Genomic DNA, 20,297 nt, shown 5'->3' with positions numbered 1-20,297 from the left:
GGGTGCTGGATCGGGTGGGGGTGCTCGATCGGGAGGGGGCGCTGGACCGGGAGGGGGCGCTGGACCGGGTGGGGGCGCTGGATCGGGAGGGAGCGCTGGACCGGGTGGGGGTGCTGGACCGGGTGGGGGCGCTGGATCGCGAGGGGGCGATGGACCGGGAGCAGGACACCGAGCGGCCCCGCCAGGCAGCAGCGTCCTCCCCGTGCCGCCCACTCACCACGTCCAGGTCCTGGGAAACCCTCCGCTTCCGCAGCTCCTCCATCCTCTCGCAGACATCGGAGAAACAGGTGTTGTAATAGTCTGCATACTGCTGCGCCAGGTCATCGATGTTTCCCAGGGAGCCGTCCTGAGGGCGAGGCGGGCAGCAGGAGAAAAAAACAGGAAAACAACAAAGGCGGTGAGTCCACCGGCACGAAGACCTACAGCTTTTGGTGCCCCTCCCCCCAGCATTTACACTAAGAACGGCCGGTATTCGTTAAGTGGGGAGTATGGGCGCCACCTCCAAATCCTCCGGACAGCTATGGACACGGGGGACACAGGAACTATGTGCTCGCCTTTACAGTAACTCAGAGAAGTTGAGTGCCCACCGGGTCTAGGGCTAACAAGCAAAGAAGGCAGAACTCCAACCCAGGACTGCCGGCGGCCAAGGCCGCGGTCTGAAACCCACACCTCTGCCCGCCTGGCAGGGCTAAGAAACCCCCAGGCGGGCGCCTTCAGAAGAGGCACTGTCCGGGCAAGAGGCTCCCCGAAGCCCCAACCGTGGCTGCACCAGAGCCTCCTTAGAAGTCCCGACGCCAGGACCCCACTCCGGGGAATTCTGATTGCGAGCGGAGGGCTGAGGACCCGTGAGGGACGCCGCCTCCGAACCACACCTGTGCCTCCCTGAGACCCTTGAAAAGAAAAAAAACCCTATTCCTTGAGTTATTCCAAGTACACAAGCGAGAAGCACACACGTTAACAAATTCACCTAAAGAAGGAACAGGTCTGTGGCCCCGACAGCCGCTCCGGAGCCCACGTTCCTGAGTTCACACTCAGCTCGGGGGCCGCTCACAATTCAGGGGCCTGAGGCGTGTTTCCTAAGCTCTGGGAACTCTGGAATACTACGGATAACCTCTGGACGGATAACCTCCGGTAACACTGGAATAGTACGGAACCTATCTCCCAAGGAGAAGCGGTGAAGTAACACGGTCCACCTGGCACACAGTAAGTGCTCAAAACTTGCTTAGCTACTCATGTTCACTACAAGAGAATGTTTCAGACTATAGTCTTCCTTTAGGGCAGTCGAGGCCTTGAATGCGTGTCTGAACACATACACACGGAGGACACACACTGCATACATTTGTAAGTTATGCCATTTCTTCATAAAGACATTTGCCCTCCCCTGTTTACCTCCCGACGTGTCCTTTCTTTGGTAAGAATAAATGGCCCTACCAAGCCAACCAAGGAAACGCAACTTTCAGGGAGCCTAGAAGGTGCACACGCTTTCCATTTTACGGTCCACAGCCCTGTCTAAACACGCAAACACACTCAGATGCAGGTGGGGTTGGGGAAGTTAAGAGTTCTCCCAAAGCCTTTCCGCTAAAGACCTTCAGGCCTTGTCAGGAGGCCTGGGTCAGAGCGATCACCTCTATCCCGCGTCTGCACTTACTGATCTTATGCAACCCACGTACAGGAGAAACAGAAATGAAAAGAAATGATATTTTAGAAAAAAACCTCTCCCTCCCCCCCACCCCAAGAAAATGTTCTCCTTTGAGGTAATCGTGTCCAAGTCCCCAGGACAGATCTAGGAAGGAGACGTTTGAGCATTTGAACATGTCTGGGCAAAAGTCATTCCTTCATTTGGTCGTCGGTCCGTCTCAGACAACAAGCTGGACAGACACAGAGGCTCTGGGGGCCTAGCCTCCTATTCATTGTGTTTACCGTCAAGTTTCCAAGAGGGAAGTAATATCGGTCAAGGCAGAAATCTGCTGCTGGGCCTCTGAGGAAAGGCCCAGAGGTGGTCAGCCTGCTGGTCTCTGCTTTCCTGCCATCAGCAAAGGAAACTGCCTGAAACCAGAATCACTCAGGGGGGAGGAAGCCAAGCCAGAGTATCTTAAAGTGAGGTTTCTGAAATCTAGCATGATGAATCAAATTATGATCCTAAGGTTTGTCCTGACTCGCCTCGGCCCTACGACATGTACCCCGTGGGCCACAGCATGGAAACCCACAACCCCCTGGCGGGTTTTCTCATCTGTTTCCCCACTTTGCCCAATCTGCCATCGACCCCGCCACCGAAGTGACCTTGCTAAACAGATCTGACCGGCTTCCCCTCCTCCGAGAATCCCCCATGCCACCCCATCACCCAGCTGAAAAAATAAACCCCCGCCTTGCCAGCCCAGCTCTCAGGGCCTTTCACCTCACCTCTGCTCCCCAGTCGGGCCCCGATGAGGAAGGAGCTGAGAGCCACTGCCTGCGAGGCCCAGAGGAGCCAGAGAGAAGCAAGCAGCTTCCTACAACGACCACTTTCCCCTCGGAGCAGGCCCTCTCCCACCCCACACACACCTCAGGCCCAACACCTGAACTGAGTTCTGACCACCAACTACTACTCACAGCCAGGACTATGGGAGCAAAGTGCCCGCTGAAGCATGGGCTTGAGTCCGCAGCTGCGGGGCCGGCTGCCTTCTATTAACCCAGCATTTTTGCTTAAACTTCAAAGAAACAAAGTCCTCATGGTCCCCCTACTCTTCAAGATCCTCATGTTTCCTTAGTCCCCGCCCCCGGTACATACTGGGAAGGACCAAGGAGCTCCCTTCAAAGCACGTGTTGGAAGGTGGGGGGAAACAGGGTTTATAGCCATATCACCTGAGGACCCATTCTTACGAGTTACTGCCTGGATTCTGCCACTGCCCACAACAGCTGGGGCCCCTGAAGTCCTGGGGCCCTTCAGAGTTATGTCAAGTCTATCAAGAGTACGAGGCTTGGGGCGCCTGGGTGGCGCAGTCGGTTAAGCGTCCGACTTCAGCCAGGTCACGATCTCGCGGTCCGTGAGTTCGAGCCCTGCGTCGGGCTCTGGGCCGATGGCTCGGAGCCTGGAGCCTGTTTCCGATTCTGTGTCTCCCTCTCTCTCTGCCCCTCCCCCGTTCATGCTCTGTCTCTCTCTGTCCCAAAAATAAATAAAAAACGTTGAAAAAAAAATTAAAAAAAAAAAAAAGAGTACGAGGCTATCCTGTCTCCATCCAGAAACTTCCACCTTCATCCATCCAGGAAGGGAAACATACCTGTCGCCTTTGACCAACTACAAAACCTGTATCTTCTAATACCTGAGTGAACTTGTTAAAGCCCGTAGAGGTTACAGCTACGCACTTTCCTATAGCTTGCCGTTCTTAAATGAAAATTTCTCTCCCTCCCTCCCCCTGCCGCCCGGCCCCATCACAGAGGCACTAAGAATTGTACTGTTTTAGCCAAGGCACTCCGATCTTGAATTCCGGCTTCTCAAAAAACAGCCAGCTGAACCGTACAACTTAACACGATCACCGGTTTTCTTGGATCAGTCAAGTCCACTCCAAAAAAGTTCGTAAGCCATTATTTACATAGCTTTTTTTCAAATCACTTCCCCACCCCTCCTTTTTCCTAGCAATACCTTCAACATCAACTGTTCGGTTCTCAAGTTTCCAAGCTGCCGATCAGACGTGTTTTTTGCCACTAGTGAAAAAGTTTAAGTCCCTATCCCTCAGCCCAGATCACCCCAAATTCCCCAGTAACGCCAGGGCCTGGAAAAGATATGAGAAAAAAGGCGGCTGTTCAACTCAACCCAGGCCAAAGACAGCAAACACTTGACACCCTGCAGCATGTGGCAACGTCCGACCCGGACTTGGGGCCCGGCAGACAATGATTTAGAGCGGTGTGGCACAGCTGCCCCTGTGTTTTCCCAAATCACTTTCCAGATGTGCAGTAAGTCCCCAAAATTTCCACTTTCAGCAGCCTTGGTGATGTAAGTGCCAAGAGATGCAAAAGAATAAAAGAACGGGATTTTAAAAAGTAGGTCTTGTCTGCCATCCCCAGGAAGGAATCCTGTTCGCCCCAATGAGATGGAACCAATGAACCACGAGACGATGTTCTCTTCCTCCACTCAAAACCCATGCTCTTTCCGGACTATCTGGAAACCTTGGCATCATTTCCGCCCAACTTGTTCTTGAGATAGCGCAGACCTATTCGGTGAAAACATTTGCTTCTGGGCGCCTGGGTGGCTCCGTCGGTGAAGCGTCCGACTTCGGCTCAGGTCACGATCTCACGGTTCATGGGTTCAAGCCCCGCATCGGGCTCTGTGCTGACAGCTCGGAGCCTGGAGCCTGCTTCAGGTTCTGTGTCTCCTTTCTCTGCCCCTCCCCTGCTTGTTCTCTGTCTCTTTCTCTCAAAAATAGAGGTTAAAAAAATAAAACCATCAAAATATTTCCATATTAGGCTGTAGGGAATTTAACCGATGCAGCTGATGTTAATACCACCACACCTAATGCATCTTTCTTTCTGGAATGTGAGGTTATGTCTGACCCAACACCCACAGTGCTCATGTCAAGAGGCACTCAAGTTGCAAAATAGTAAACGCTCTCTATGCTCATTCTAATAGATACAATTATTAAAATACTGCAATCGATTTCTTTTCAAACTTCTATTTCTCTTAAGGTGTTCAAGGTTTCTGCTCTAGAGTCATTGCTCGCCTAATTTGTCTCATTTCTTATTTTTCGCCTTTGGTTCTCATGCGTGAGGCTGAAGGAATATGGGTTCAAGTTTAGGAACAGGGGGAAATCTTATTTCCTCCAAAGAATTTAAGTAAATTATGAAAGTGTGTCACCCGACCTTTTTGTAAGAATTTCCCCATATGCAGCTAAAAAGAAAAGAAAAGGAAGAAAACCCATGCAAATTCAAGTTCTCTTTCCTTTTCTTCCTGCAAAACCAGGCCACGGCATCTTTCCCATATGACCATCCACTTCAGTTGGTATGGATTTAAACTGGGTCGGTGGTCTCACTACCCGGAGCAGGTCAACAGAAGACGGACCCTGTGCAATCTTCCCACGAAGCCACTGCACACCAAACACTCATCTTTTATGCAGCCAACATAAAAATGCAGAGATACGGGGCATTTGTACCCAACAACTCAGATGGGGGCGGGGGGGGGGGGGGACTGCTGTCGCAATTAAGGAGAAAAGAAGCAGCACTGTTCTCGTAACGACTGACTTAGCAGTCTTTTCTGATCTTTATCCCAACATACTTCTGTCTCTGGAAAATGTAAAAACTCAAAGTACTATGAAAACAGAAAGCATCTGTATCGTTAACTTTGGTTATTTTTGCTCTCTTCTTTCCCAGATGTCGTTTATGGTGTAGGGTATCCTGACAGGCTTATGGAGGAAAAAAAAAAAAAGAAGACGACAAAAGTCCTGAAAACACCCGGAAATACAATGTAATCTGTGCTGTTGTATGCAGATCGCATGCAAATGAAGGCAAATGAACCTGTAATCCTGCTATTTTTCTGTATCTATAAAGACAGAGCCCCAAGGGAAAACTCCAAGTGTTGCTCTGAATCCTCAACGTTGAGGGGAAGAAAGAGAACAGACTCCTGGCTCATTTATTTAGTGTGTCTCTACCTTTTTTGGTCCATAATAATAAGTACATATACATTTTGAATAATATAAATTATACGTTCTATTTACATTGCTCCCTGTTGTTCTGGAGAGGGGTGGAGCTGAATATATCAGTATTCAGTCCCCGACAAGCTAAGTCCACTGGAAGAAATCACTGCAATAACAACGCAGCCCGATTTCCTGAATGACTTTCACTCCGTGTTTTCATTCTTTTTTTTTTTTTTTAAACATTTATTTATTTTTGAGAGACAGAGAGAGACAGCGTGAGCAGGGGAGGGGCAGAGAGAGAGGGAGACACAGAATTGGAAGCAGGCTCCGAGCTGTCAGCACAGAGCCCGATGTGGGGCTCGAGGGCTCGAACCCATGAACTGTGAGATCATGACCTGAGCCGGAGTTGGACCCTTAACCGACTGAGCCACCCAGGCGCCCCTCTGCGTTTTCCTTCTTAATTAGCTTCTTTAAAGATTTGGAGGTGATAAATGCTTTCAGCATCCGGTGAAATTGCTGCCGCCATAAAAAAGACTTTAATTCTGGTTTCCTCATTCGGCCTCACTGCATCTGTGAGGCATCGCTCCCGGCACTAGCTCGCTTACCCCCATCCTGCCATGTCATTCGTAGAGAGAGTCACTGAATATGCCATGATCTCGAATATTTTTCTCTGAGGTATGTCGCTCCTAGCATTTCTGCAGATGGTCTGGGCGGGAATACAGTTTGTCTCAGGAAGAAGTTTTTTACACAGGACAACCAAAAACATACACTAAAGGGACCGTATTAGGTCATGCTGGTGGTGATGAAAAGCTCTGGGGGGCGGGGGTGGGGGGGCACACCCACGTGGCAGGTGGCTGGAGGGCTGACTTCACATTTCCACTCCCCCTCTCCAGAACACCCTAGACCTTGCCAGGCCCTCTAATTCTTGCCTTGGCAAATATAACCTTGGTGCCCCAGGCCCCCACTATTCTGCACAGAGGTCTCCGCTTAGCATAAACCCAGCCCTGGGGAAGGAAGGCCTCAGGCAGGCAGCACTGAGGCTCCCTCCCTCCCAGCACTCACTCAACAACTGCTTCTAAGGAAGTGGCCTTCAAAGGCCCGAGGAAAAACACCAAAAACAAAACCAACAGACACACACACACAAAATGCAAAACGAAAACCAAACAACAACAAAAACTAGGGCATGGGACATCTTTGATAGAATTATTTATAAACGACTTACAACTCTAAGTACTTATTAACATAGACTATATCTATTTACATTAAAAATGGACACGGGGCGGGGGAGTGGCAGCGCCTGGGTGGCTCAGTCTGTTAAGCATCCGACTTGGGCTCAGGTCATGATCTCCCGGTTCGTGGGTTCGAGCCCCGCCTCGAGCTCTGTGCTGACAGCCCAGAGCCTGGAGCCTGCTTTGGATTCTGTGTCTCCCTCTCTCTCTGGCCCTCCCCAATTCGTTCTCTAAAAATAAATAAACGTTTTTTTAAAAATGTACTGCCAGAATCTCACACAAACTAGGAATCCCTAGTTATCAACTCAGAAGGAATTTGAAAAGCTCGGTCTAAGTAGGAAAACTCCGTTTCCTGACCATAGAGAGGAGCAGCTACAACAAAATGGGATTAAAAAGGCCTCCTCCGTATCCCTCATGGGGAGGGTGTGCTGGATCTCTGATGTCACGTTAATGATCAGGTACGATGAAGAAAGTGATCAAGGCTATAAAATTAATATGCGTTTCAATCATCAATACCTAATACAGTATCCCATCAATTCCAATAATATTTATTGAGCACCTAGGACACTCCAGACGCTACACTAGGTGCAAAATATTCAATGTAAAATCAAGAGACACGGATGTTTATTATTAACAGAAAAGCAAAGTATGCTTTTTAGTTTACTTTAATGTAGTCATATGGTTAAGTCATGGAAATCTGTTGAAGGGGTTTACTAGACCGTGCTCGGTGTAAGGTCTTTTTGGGATTAAAGACTCTGGAAGATCTAATTTGCTGAGCTATCATCGGCACAAAAGAACATGGCCCAGGAACCTTCAGAACTTGAAATTGAAGGGAAGTGACTGGAATGTTGACAATTTGTTAAAAAAAAAAAAAATTTCCGGTACAGATTCACTCTCAAAATGGGCATGTGGAATCAGCAGATGGCAATTTCGGACTGAACTCATTTCTCATTTCTAAACTGCCCTGAGCTTAATAGAATCATAGATTTGGAAAGAACAGCAGAGTGAGCTAGCTGGGTGGCAATGAACGAGCTAGTTTGGTGGAAATGAAGTCACAATTTCTGACCATATTCACAGATTTTGATGAGCGTGAGTCACACTTGACAGTTTCTCTGGCTGCCTTCGGCACATGATCATGAGGGTATGAGCATTCTCAAGCATTTGGCCAGTCAGGATCTGATGCCGGGTTTAAAAAAAGTGACCTATAATATTCTGAGCCATTTGGAAATGAATATATTAATCTCACAACAATCCTCAAATTTCTGGTTATGTTGTTAAGCCTTGTACAATATTTGAGGGTTTCTCATATTTTAAGAAAACGATATTCTGCCATGGCTTGCAGAGTCGGGGGGGGGGGGGGCGGTGATAACACAGGAGTCAGAACTGGATTTGTCCATGGTTGATTTCCATGGAATGCACTTAAGGAAGGCTAAGAGAGATTGAGAGGTCATGGTGACCTGATCAAAACTGACAACAGGCATCATGCCTGTAACCATTCACTGTTATAGAACCAGCGTTGAGTTGCCGAAGTTCTAGATTTTTAAGAACTGGTAGGTAATGCCTACAGGGCATTATCAAGAAAATTCACACGGCTATAGCAAGCCTGAGGACACTGCTCAGATGGCCTGTACTAAAGTACGTGGATGCCCCCTTATACTGTGATAAGTTCTCAAAACTCTCATCCATCTCCTTAGCTGCCGACAGCTGCCCATGCCTCCTTTTCCTGGGTACTCAGTGTGAACTCTCCAACCCCCCAAACTTTCGTTCCTGATTCCAGTATTCCAGAGATTAGCATCAACCAGTTCCACGGATGCCAGACTCTCAGGAGTCATTCACTTACCCCCAAAGGAAGAGATCACTATGACTAATATAACTTAAATTATACTAATGTGTCATACATAAGTCAATGTTAGTATAACATGTCTTCTCTAATATCTCTCCTAGTCTCAAGGGTCTCAAAATGTCTCTCCATGTTCATCCGAGCAGTGTTCACGCCTTGGACAGAACTCCCCAAGCTACTTACCCTCTCTCCAATCTCATCTCATTTGCAACCCACTCTATGCGCCATGCCCACTGTCACTTTTCAAATATAAATCTTGAGAACTTTAAAATGTCTCCCAGGGAGGATTTGACAGCGTTGGTCTGTTGGATACAAAACAAGCACCTTTTTACCTGGAACTGCCTGTCTTTATAGACTTGCTCCCATGGCTCCACCTCCCTATCCATATACCAGTTTGGGCCAGATCAAACCAGTACAGGCAGCAGCACCGTATCATCAGTGCTCTTCCTTGTGGCTTCTTCTGCCCGGACCCGCTTTCGCCCTACTGACCCTACAGACGGCAGCCCATCCTTCACAATGGGCCGTGAATGGCACGTGACCTTCCCACTGCGTCACTGTAAATTACACATTCCACCTGCAAATGGAATGACCTGATGTCTGCGATCTGCTTCAAAGTCAAGGAGGGAGAGGAAAAGAGTGGGAGCAGACATGGACGAAACAAGACTGGCAGTGACTGATTAATGGTAGTGCTGGAATATGGGGCTTCTTTAAAATATGCTAATGTTGTATATATTTGAAATTTTCTATTTTAGGACATCTTTGAAAAGTGACTTTTACTTAATTTACATGGTTGTTATCCCCAGACTTTAAACTCCTTGAAGGTGGAACTGGGTCTTAGTCATTTTTGCAACCTCAGCACCTAACACCATCACAAGGATACTTAGCAATCACCTAAGAAGTGTCTATCGAAGGAAGAAGGAAGGAAGGAAGGTCAGTAGAGCTGATCTCCTTGCTTCCTGAGGGTCTCATAACATTCATTCAGTATTTTCATATATAATGGTGAGATTGTAGTCTCAGTCTCTGGCCCCACCAACCTTACAATAGCAATTGAGTCCGCTGAGTGAGACGATCAAACGTGAAATACATCGTTAGAAATAACAACACATAAAGAATGAGGAGAGCGGGTGGGAAATACATTTCCAGGCAGAAGGCACCACAAATATAATTCCTCTGAGTCAGGAGACAGTCTACCTAACCTGTTCCAAGAGGAAAAGCTACGCAGGTGGCTGAAGATTTGGTGCAGAGGTGTGGCAGGATGGGAGTCAGGAGAGAAGAGGAAGAAGGAAACCCAGGTTGAGGATTCTTCATGTGCATAAATGATTTCTGATTATTTCCACTTACTGCTGATAATTCTTCGCACGTTGACGGTCATGGATCTTGTTGGAATCCAATGGAAGATTCTTATACCAGGAAGATTAACAAGAAAGTTCCGCGGTGCAATGGGCCCAAGGTCACTACAAGCTGAACGTTCTCCTCACACCCTGACAGAAAAGGCAAGTAAGCGGGGCGCCTGGGTGGCTCAGTGGGTTAAGCATCCGACTTCGGCTTAGGTCATGATCTCGTGGTCCATGGGTTCGAGCCCCGCATCAGGCTCTGTGCTGACAGCTCGGAGCCTGGAGCCCGCTTCTGATTCTGTGTCTCCCTCTCTCTCTCTCTCTGCCCGTCCCCCACTCATGCTCTGTCTCTCTCTGTCTCAAGAATAAATGAACATTAAAAAAAAAAAAAAAGAAAAGGCAAGTAAGTATCTCGAAACAAAGACTATATAGAAAGGCACTGAATGTATCAGGAATGTATCCAGTTGAATCCTTTCCATTCAATCCCCAAGGGAGACCAGTAGGAAAACACACCTGGAACGCTGCCAGGTCAGGTGGTATCAAAGAGCAAATACTACAGCAACGCTGAGGCCAAGGAAACGAGCACATTCCCTTTCTGGGAATGAGCTATGGCCGGCTGAACAGAGAAACCTGTCTGTTCCTATTTACCGGAGGCTATTTTAGAGCCCTTCGTTCATGTGACACCAATTGGGTCGTTTCTTTCCAAAGTCAAGGAGAAACCAGCTCACCCATTGCCCGGGAAAAACTCCAAGTAATCCAAAAACAGCTCTTCAGTGCACCCCTAACCCTCCTCGAGCGCATTTCCTGACCTAGCTTCTGACATGTGCCCTTTTGTCCATCCCCTTGATCTCACGGACACTCATAACCATCAGTGCTCTAAGGACTTTATTTAGGCACTCAGAGGCCCACTTGTGAATGTGGGGTAAACAGGGAAAATCTGCTGGCTTCATTCTGTGCCCATTCTGACCTGTAACAGAGAGGCAAAAGCAGATGAAGAGAACGTCAGCCGCACAGAATTACTCTTGTTGTCCCAGGCACATAGGTGAGTATTACCTGTATCTACATCTGTGTGTCTGTCCATCTGTGGATGCAACCATATAGGAGTACGTGACATGAAGGCCATACTTTTATTTCAATCCTTTGGGAAGGAAAAGTTCTTCCCCAACTACATCATTTCCCCTCAAAGTGATCTCAATTTTCATCATAGGAGATTTTCACCACTGCCAAGAATATAACATGACAGCTCCCTGAAAAAGCATCCTTAGCAATGGATCTCTTCTTACTTGGAGATTAAAGACATCTTGGAGGTTGAGAGTGAAGATTATTTGCTTTGTACCACATCCTTTAGAGAGTTACAATGTGAACTTGACAGGCATGTTATACCTAAAAGGACAAAACAAACAAACAAACAAAAAAACACCACCTAAGATGCATTTACATCATTCTACCAAGCCACTTATCACTAAAATGAAAATGTTCATTTCTTCCAATATGCTCACAAGCTGAGAATTTACTAACATCACCACTGCCTTTTTCATGACATCTAATGTTTAAAAATTTCTAAGATATACTTTTTAAGTTTATTTATTTGGAGAGAGACAGAGGAAGGAAGCCCAAGCGGGGCAAGAGCAGAGAGAGCCGGGGAGAGAGAATCCCAAGCAGGCTCCACACTGGCGGCACAGAGCCCGACGTGGGACTCGATCTCACAGGGAGCCGTGAGATCGTGACCTGAGCCAAAATCCGGAGTCAGGCACTTGATTGACTGAGCCACCCAGGCTCCCCCATAAACGTTTTTCTTACAGAGCAATTCACTTCTATTGAAGAATGAACGTGTTTAGGTACGTATCAGCCATATCTTGTTTCTTTTAACAGTTTTATAGGTCAGGGTTTGTTGGGACATAGTCCCCTCCTTCCTATCCCATGCTCTTAGATTTCTAGACTAGTCACATGTCTACCCCACTTACTCAAACTTTTTCAGGCTTCTCACCTGCTCTATAAAAAAGAGCAATTTCACTTTTTACTCTGTGATGTGGATAAGATACATTTTTATTTTAATTGCCACATAGTGGGGGGGGGGGGGGAAGCCTGAAAATAAAAACAAAAGTCATGAACATAGTTCTAGCAAGTCTCTTAAAGAGTCCCCTCGTTTTTAACGCTGACTCTTTCAGGATGGGCTGTGTTTTTCCATTGGCAAAGCACAAGTCAACAGCTCTCTTTTACACTGGTAAATCAAACACGCGGCTGCCTCCCATTCACCCCAGGAACCCTGCAACCACAGCAGCCGGAGACATCCTGTTTGAACCTAAGTCTGATCCTGCCGCTCTACTCAGAAGCCTCCAGTCTGCCTCAGAGTAAAGGCCGCAGCCCGCCCCCCCTCGTGAACTGAAAGGCCCCCGGCACCTGTGCCCCCCCCTTCTCCCGTGCCCCATCTGGAGCCTCTCGGCTCATTGCCTGGCCACACCGGCTACCTGGCTTCCCCTCCTGCCCACCAGCTAGCCTGGCCTTGGAGCTGGCTCCTCTCTCCGCCCGCAGGGCTCTTCCCCCACCTGCCGCAGCCGGGACTCGAAACCCTGCTTCCCAAGCACATCCTATCTACAATGACAACCTCTCAGGCACACACAGTCTCTGACCCCCGTCCTCTGCCTACTCTCTCCTCCTCACCTCTCATCACCTAAAACAGTTTGCATACGGGGCGCCTGGGTGGCTCAGTGGGCTGAACGTCCGACTTCGGCTCAGGCCATGATCTCACGGTTCATGGGTTCAAGGGTGCGAGTCCTGCGTCAGGCTCGCTACTATCTTCACGGAGCCACTTCAGATCCTCTGTCCCTCCCCCTCTCTGCCCTCCTCCACTCACATGCACACGCACTCTCTTTCTCAAAAACAGTTACAAGAAAATAGAAATAAATAAATAGAAATGAAATTTAAAATAGTTGGCGTGTAACTCGTGTCTGTTTTAGCCCCCTCCCCCAACTAAAGTATAAGGTCCATGAGGGCAGAGAGTTTTCTAAGTTTTGTTCACTGTTCAGGGTTTAGGGCAGCGTCTAGAAGAATCTCGAAACTAATTTACTGAATCAGTGAATGAATCGAAACGACAAAATGATCAATCAGCAAGCACTGTGCCAGGCACTATGCTCAGCCCCTTGGGAAGAGGAATAGAAACAATTTACACGTTGCTTTATGTTTCGGTTTCATGTTCTCTAGGTAATGGACCGACTCTTTGGTTCTCAGACTTGAAAGTAACTGGCAAGGCTTAATTTCTACAACACCCACGACTCCATCATAATTCAAAAAGCCAATATTAACTATGCGCTGCCTTCTTTGTGTGTATCATCCTGTTCTCTTTGTAGGTTTCAAAAGAAACAAATGGAATATATAGTGCAAGGTGTTAATTACATAAGCTTATTAAAAACAAACTCCTAAGAGGTGTTGGTTTTAACACTTAGTACTTTTATGTTTATGTAGTTTATTAGTTTTTAAATGTGAGAAAGTCAAACGCGGTAGGCATGATGTTGCAAAACAGCCACCACCAAGGGAAAACTATTTCACGCACACATAGACAAGCCTTTTCAAGGGCTGGTTCTAGGCTGCAAGTATGAAAGTGAAAGAACCTGGCAGCAGAAGCAGGTTTTTATAGGACAGTGTTTTCTGAGTTCGGGGTGATGTCGGGCTTCCATATACAGCGTGCAATTACGTAATTTGCAATGTCTGCATTTTCACACAGTCGGAGACGCAGTACTGGTAATATTCCATTTTGTAAAAATGAGTGAGGGCTATTTCGATTCATTCTCTATATCTAGGCCATAAACAACCTAGTCTGCTAACTCTAAATACTTTTCTGTATTGCATTTAAAGAGAATGTTCTGTTATGAATGTTCTGTTAATGAATATCCCAGAACAAGATCTTCTGACCTCTGTCCACAAACCAGGCCATAAATGCAGATAATAAAGATTCTCAAAAGGCCATTAGAGGTAACTGTTCTCCAGCTCCAGGTAATTCACAGCCCTCCTGGTCACAGAAGGCAGGTGTGTTGGGAAAACTGGTGAGTAAGAGGCTCCCCGCCCCCACTGCTGCCTTTCCTTATTTGCGAGCACCATGAACCTGTAAAGCTTCCTCGCTCTGTGCCTAGACTGAGGTCAGATCCTGTTCCCACCTCCCCATACATGAGCGTGGCTGTGGAAGCCTGACATGACTCACAGGCAAAAATGCAGAAAACCCAAATTGATTTTCCATAGAAATAATTCAGGAAATTTCTAAAAAGGTATGCCAATTAACTTCAACCTCACTTCATTTTTTCCAAAACATTTGCCCAGTGACAAGAGGCTCTTCCCCAGCCCCCTCTCCATGCCAACAACACCAGTGAAAGGCATAAAATATGGCAGAAGTAAGAGAATTACAGCCATTCCTGAAAAATATAGTCCATGAGGCTGGCATTCTGACAGCAACATTTAAGAAGACGACCAAGGAGAGATACTAAAGCATGAGGCACTTGCCAATATGTACATCATAGATTTTTTTTTCATTATACACTTTCATTTGTTTCATTCATGAGTGGCAGTCTTCCTTGGAGAATACCTTATTAGGTCGGAACATATTTCTGACAAGAGACTCTAAATATCTCCTAAGCAGAGACAGAATTTAATAGAAGGAAATCAAGATGACACTGTTGAAAGGTAAGAAAAGGAAAAGGCTGGGGGTGCCTGGGTGGCTCAGTAAGTTGAGTGTCCAACTCTAGATTTTGGTTCAGGTCAAGATCCCAGGATCGTGGGATCGAATCCTGAGTCAGGCTCTGCACTGAGTGTGGAGCCTGCTAAGATTCTCTCTCTCTCTCTCTCTCTCTCTCTCTCTCTCTCTCTCTCCCTCCCTCCCTCTACCCCTCTCCCCCATTTGTGTGGTCTCTTTCTGTAAAATAAATAGAAGAAAGAAGAAAGAAGAAAAAGAAGACGATGTCGAAGATGAAGAAGAAGAAAAAGAAAAGGAAAATTCTGGGATCAAAACATTTCAATCCATTCTATTCAAATATGGAAAACTGAAAGACTCATGATTCAGAACTTTCCACAGACTACTTCTGTGTGAATTTCCTCCTGATTCGAAATCTTGCCAACTCTCCTTGAACCTCCAATGATAATTACTCACGTATTTGTTTCTCAACGTTTTTTTTTTTTTTTTTTTTTTAATTTATTTTTGGGACAGAGAGAGACAGAGCATGAACGGGGGAGGGGCAGAGAGAGAGGGAGACACAGAATCGGAAACAGGCTCCAGGCTCCGAGCCATCAGCCCAGAGCCTGACGCGGGGCTCAAACTCACGGACCGCGAGATCGTGACCTGGCTGAAGTCGGACGCTTAACCGACTGTGCCACCCAGGCGCCCCTCACGTATTTGTTTCTTAGAATTGCGTTGGATTTTGTCCATACCCCACAACTTGTTTTTTAATCAAAGATATTGAGGTGAACTTAAAAGACCTCAGAATACTCTGTCTAGGAGACATTGGAAGAATCATTTGATCTCTCCTTACAAACCCTCCTCACGTTCACCTTCCATTTTATAAAAGAGAAAAATACTGTTTGTTATAAGATACTATTCTACCTACTTTTGTGGAGGATTTCCTTGGTTTTGTTTCTGGGTTCCTTTCTCTTTTTTGGAAAAGGAAGAGGAACAAGCAGTATATGGCATAATTTTATTTTATTTTTTTTAATGTTTATTTATTTTTGAGACAGAGAGAGACAGAGCATGAGCAGGGAAGGGGCAGAGAGAGAGAGAGAGACACAGAATGTGAAGCAGGCTCTAGGCTCTGAGCTGTCAGCACAGAGCCCGACGTGGGGGCTCGAACTCACGAACTGTGAGATCATGACCTGAGCCGAAGTCAGACGCCCAACCGACTGAGCCACCCAGGCACCCCCGGCATAATTGTTAATACCCCCCAATCTCTAACCTCAAAGAAGCAAGTTACTAAATTTCCTTGTGCCTTCAAAGTACCTGCCCACAGAGCAATGAGTCCAAACCACAGGGATCAACAATCCACATAGAGCACTCAAAAGAGTATCTGGCACCCAGAACTCAATAAATGATTGCTCTTAACCATTGCCATTGTCACTATCAATACCAATGTTATGGAATATCATGATCAACCCTGGGTTGTCTGGCTGAAAAAATTTTCCTGCATCATAATGAAATCCCCTTTGTCTAGGTAGAAACAGTTTCAGTGGGTGAAGCAGATAGGACTACAGATAAAATACGTAGAAGCCAAGAAACCCGTGATAAACCCAGCTTCCAAAATGGCTGGCCTTTTTCTCATTCGTAGAAGGGGAATCTATCTGCAGGTATGTCCCTCCTATGCTGTGTATTTCCCTCAGGGTTTATGTAGTCACTCTGCCCTCCCTGCGTGTATTTGGTCCTGGTTGTCTCACGCACGCACATTCAGGCACTTTCCCCACCATGTATCAGCTCGGCCAGGCCCATGCATGTGCCCTCTCACAATGCAGTACATCTGGAACTCTCTGCAGTGCCTACCACAAGGTCGCACAGGTAGGCATTTCATGAAAGCTCAACAATCTTCCAGACTAACAGCATGGAGCTTTGTGCATCATATGGATGCCGCTAGAATGATTTGCTTTTGTTCTGTTTTTTTTTTTTAATGTTTTTTTTTTAACATGTATTCTTTTTTTTTTTTTTTTTTTTTTTTTTTTTAACAGACAGAGAGACAGAGCGGGAGCAGGGGCGGGGCAGAGAGAGAGAGAGGGAGACACAGGATCCGAAGCAGGCTCCAGGCTCTGAGCTGTCCGCACAGAGCCCCACGCGGGGCTCGAACTCACAAACTTAGAGATCATGACCTGAGCCACAGTTGGAACCTTAACTGACTGAGCCACCCAGGCGCCCTGCTTTTGTTCTGTTTGATTAAATTTGTAGAGTATGCTGACAATAGAATTTGGCGTGCATGCGTGTGTGTGTGTGTGTGTGTGTGTGTGCGCGTGTGCACCTGTGCACGTGTGCGTGCATGGGCGTTGGGGAGGTTGATTGGATGAGCTGGGGGAGAAATTGACAAATTGAACATGTACATGCCTATATTGTGTCAGGTTTTCTTGCATGTTATTTCACTTAAAACACACAAGACTTAATGTAGGTTTCACTAAGCATACAACACCAGTGAGGGCATAGACACTCGGGGAGGTGACAGACACATCTGCTGCCACTTGGCTAGTAAAACACAGACCCAGGCTTCAAATCCATGCCTATCTACTCCAAAACCTGACGTCAGCACTTTAGAGTGATGGGCTTATACCAGTTGGGTATATAACAAACCTTAGCTAGCCTTATCGCTTATTTTAAATTATAAAGCCATCTCCTGGGGCCTCCCACAGAAGATACCCCCTCTCGTGACATTCTTTAAATAAAGATGAGTATTAGTTAGCAGTTCTCCAGAGCTGCAGAAGTGTACAGATGAATAATTCACTCAGCCGCATATGAAGAAACATATACCTGGGTGCTTGGTGAGGCCAAACACGTTGGCACGTCATCCAATCCATCATTTCTTCCTGAGGCTGGGCCCATGGCTGACCCAAGCCGCAATCGAGCGGCTGGCCTGTGGCACTGTGGGAAATGCTGGGGGCTTGGAAATGTGGACACAGCCGCTCAGGGGGCCTCTGGGAGGTGTCCCTGCCCCAGCTCTCTACCCCAGTACCGCGTGCGAGAGCATGAAATGGGAAAAAGAAGCCACGTACCAAGAGGGGCGCAAACCCAATCAATCCCCACCCCAGTGTGGGCAGGAGAGCGGGCCTTGGAACTTACAGACTGGAGAGGGTGGGCCCAGATACAGATCTAGGCTTGGCCTCAGCACAGGTCCCGGAGGGCGGGGTGGGGGTGGGGGCCAGCTCCGTGTCACCACATCCTGGTCAACCCTGGCCCACAGTCCACCAGGACAGCTTCCTGAGGAAATCCTGCCTGCTACAGAGAAATAAATGGGTGGCTCAGCCAAAGGATGTAAACAGAAGCAGCGTGTTTTGTTCTGTGTCCCTGCCCACCCGAGCAGGGTCTCCACTGAACAATTTTTTGGCCGCAACGCAACTGAAAAGCCAGGCTGAGAAAAAAATAAATGCCAAGCTGAGAGATGGCTTGATTGACTAGGAGTTGGAAGTCAAGAAGGTGCACGGTGTAGGGGTGCCTGGGTGGCTCGGTCGGTCGAGCACCAACTTCGGCTCAGGTCCTGGTATCAAGGTTCGTGAGTTCAAGTCCCACGGTGGATTTGCTGTGGTCAGCGTGGAGCCCGCTTCAGATCCTCTGTGCCCCCCCCCCCGCCCTTCCCCTGATTGCACTCTCTCCAAAATAAACAAACATAATAAAAACAAAGAAAGAAAGAAAGAAAGAAAGAAAGAAAGAAAGAAAGAAAGAAAGAAAGAAAGAAAGCGCACAGTCTGACTCAATTGAGGATTGCTGTCAGGACTAAGTTGTTCACACCTAAACTTTCAGCGAAAGTAACAATAATTACGATAAATAGTAAGACAAAGCACTCTTTTTCCCCCAAGTTTTTATCTAAATTCTAGTTGGTTAGCATACAGTGTAATATTAGTTTCAGGTGTAGAATTAGTGATTTGATACTTAAGACAACACCCTGTGCTCATCACAAGTGCCCTCCTTAATCCCCATCACCTACTTAAAAACATTTTTTTTAACTTTTCTTTATTATTGAGAGACAGAGCGTGAACATGGGAGAGGCAGAGAGAGAGGGAGACACAGAACGGAAGCAGGCTCCAGGCTCTGAGCTGTCAGCACAGAGCCCGACGCAGGGCTCGAACTCACAGAACGGAACGTGAGATCATGACCTGAGTTAAAGTTGGACGCCCAACCGACTGAGCCACCCAGGCGCCCCAATCCACACACAGTACTCTTAAGGCATGTTCCTGAGCAAAAGTCAAAAAGCTTGACAGCCCAGAACAAGACTACGTGGGTGCGTACCCACCTGGCTGGGGAGGAAACTCCACAGTTAGGACCCTGTTCCCTGGTGTCTCCCCTGAACACGTGACAGACACTCAATAAATGTTTAATGAAGATGCCGAGGTAGGAAAATCCCTCCCAGTTGGCTCCACACCCACACATGAGAGTATAGATGTACACCAAGAACATTGCATTAAAAATCGTAAAACAAAAACAAAGGAAAGAGAATGAATAGAAAGGATGTTGTTCTTCCCCACCCCCACCGCCCCCTGCTTAAACCCAAGGCAACTGCTGTATCTCATAGGTTTGTGCTTCTCCTTAGAAATTCTCTTTAGGGGGTGCCTGCGTGGCTCAGTCGATTGAGTGGCTGACTTCCGCTCAGGTCGTGATCTCACAGTTGGTGAGTTCAAGCCCCAAGTCGGGCACGCTGCTGTCAGCACAGAACCAACTTCAGATCTTCTGTCCCCCTCTCTCTCTGCCCCTTCCCTGCTTGTACACACTCTCTCTCTCTCTCTCAAAAATAAATAAATCTTAAAAAAGGAGGAGGAGGAGGAGGAGGAGGAGGAGGAGGGGGGGGGGGGAAGAAGAAGAAGAAGAAGAAGAAGAAGAAGAAGAAGAAGAAGAAGAAGAAGAAGAAGAAGAAAGGAAGGAAGGAAGGAAGGAAGGAAGGAAGGAAGGAAGGAAGGAAGGAAGGAAGGAAGGAAGAAAGAAAGAAAGAAAGAAAGAAAGAAAGAAAGAAAGAAAGAAAGAAAGAAAGAAAGAAAGAAAGAAAAAGAAAAGGACCAGAGGAGTCCCAAGGCCACTGGGGGCCCAGCCCCTTCTCAAGATGAAATGATTACCTGCCTTTACAGTAAGTCAAAATGTCAATAGACATTTTCTCCTGTTCTATCTTAATAAATTCAGGCTCCGGGGAACCTAATGGAATTTTTGTTCATTATACTCTGAAGTAGAAAATTGTCTCTCCTTTCCCTTCCCCGCCCTGTCCACCTTCCTTTCTGCCATCTCACCAGGCACAGTCATAGAGAAGGAAGGATGCCGCCTGCAAGCCAGCACCCGGCCATCACAGACACTGCCACATCTCCAGGACAGCAATGGCTCATAGTTCTTCTTAGGAAAAAGGAATATTAAAAACGGAGCACCTGGGTGGCTCAGTCAGTTAGGCAATCGACTTTGGCTCAGATCATGATCTCATGGTTTGGGAGTTCGAGCCCCGGGTCAGGCTCTGCGCTGACAGCTCAGAGTCCGGAGCCTGCTTCAGATTCTGGGTCTCCCTCTCTCTCTGCCCCTACCCCCCTCACACTCTGACTCTCTCTCAAAAATAAATAAACGTGAACAAAGTTTTTGTTAATGTAATACAGATTCATA

The 20,297-nt window shown here is 47.2% G+C and overlaps 1 protein-coding gene and 1 long non-coding RNA gene across 7 annotated transcripts in view; one reads left to right on the top strand and one right to left on the bottom strand.

Annotated features, from left to right (window-relative positions):
* Positions 1 to 20,297, bottom strand: part of SASH1 (SAM and SH3 domain containing 1) — a 336,005-nt gene that overhangs the window by 151,974 nt on the left and 163,734 nt on the right. For all 6 annotated transcript variants that reach the window (XM_058735581.1, XM_058735583.1, XM_058735582.1 and 3 more), the window contains exon 2: positions 218 to 346. In XM_058735581.1, the coding sequence (XP_058591564.1) occupies positions 218 to 346 (129 nt within the window). The remainder of the gene's footprint in view (positions 1 to 217; positions 347 to 20,297) is intronic.
* LOC131515016 (uncharacterized) lies at positions 342 to 5,679 on the top strand. The gene is made up of 2 exons (XR_009263385.1): positions 342 to 1,203; positions 5,341 to 5,679. It is a non-coding gene; the product is annotated as an uncharacterized LOC131515016 (long non-coding RNA).

The sequence above is a fragment of the Neofelis nebulosa genome, chromosome 6 (genome assembly GCF_028018385.1).
Source record: "Neofelis nebulosa isolate mNeoNeb1 chromosome 6, mNeoNeb1.pri, whole genome shotgun sequence".
NCBI lineage: Eukaryota > Metazoa > Chordata > Mammalia > Carnivora > Felidae > Neofelis > Neofelis nebulosa.
This window is presented reverse-complemented; position numbering and strand designations above follow the sequence as displayed.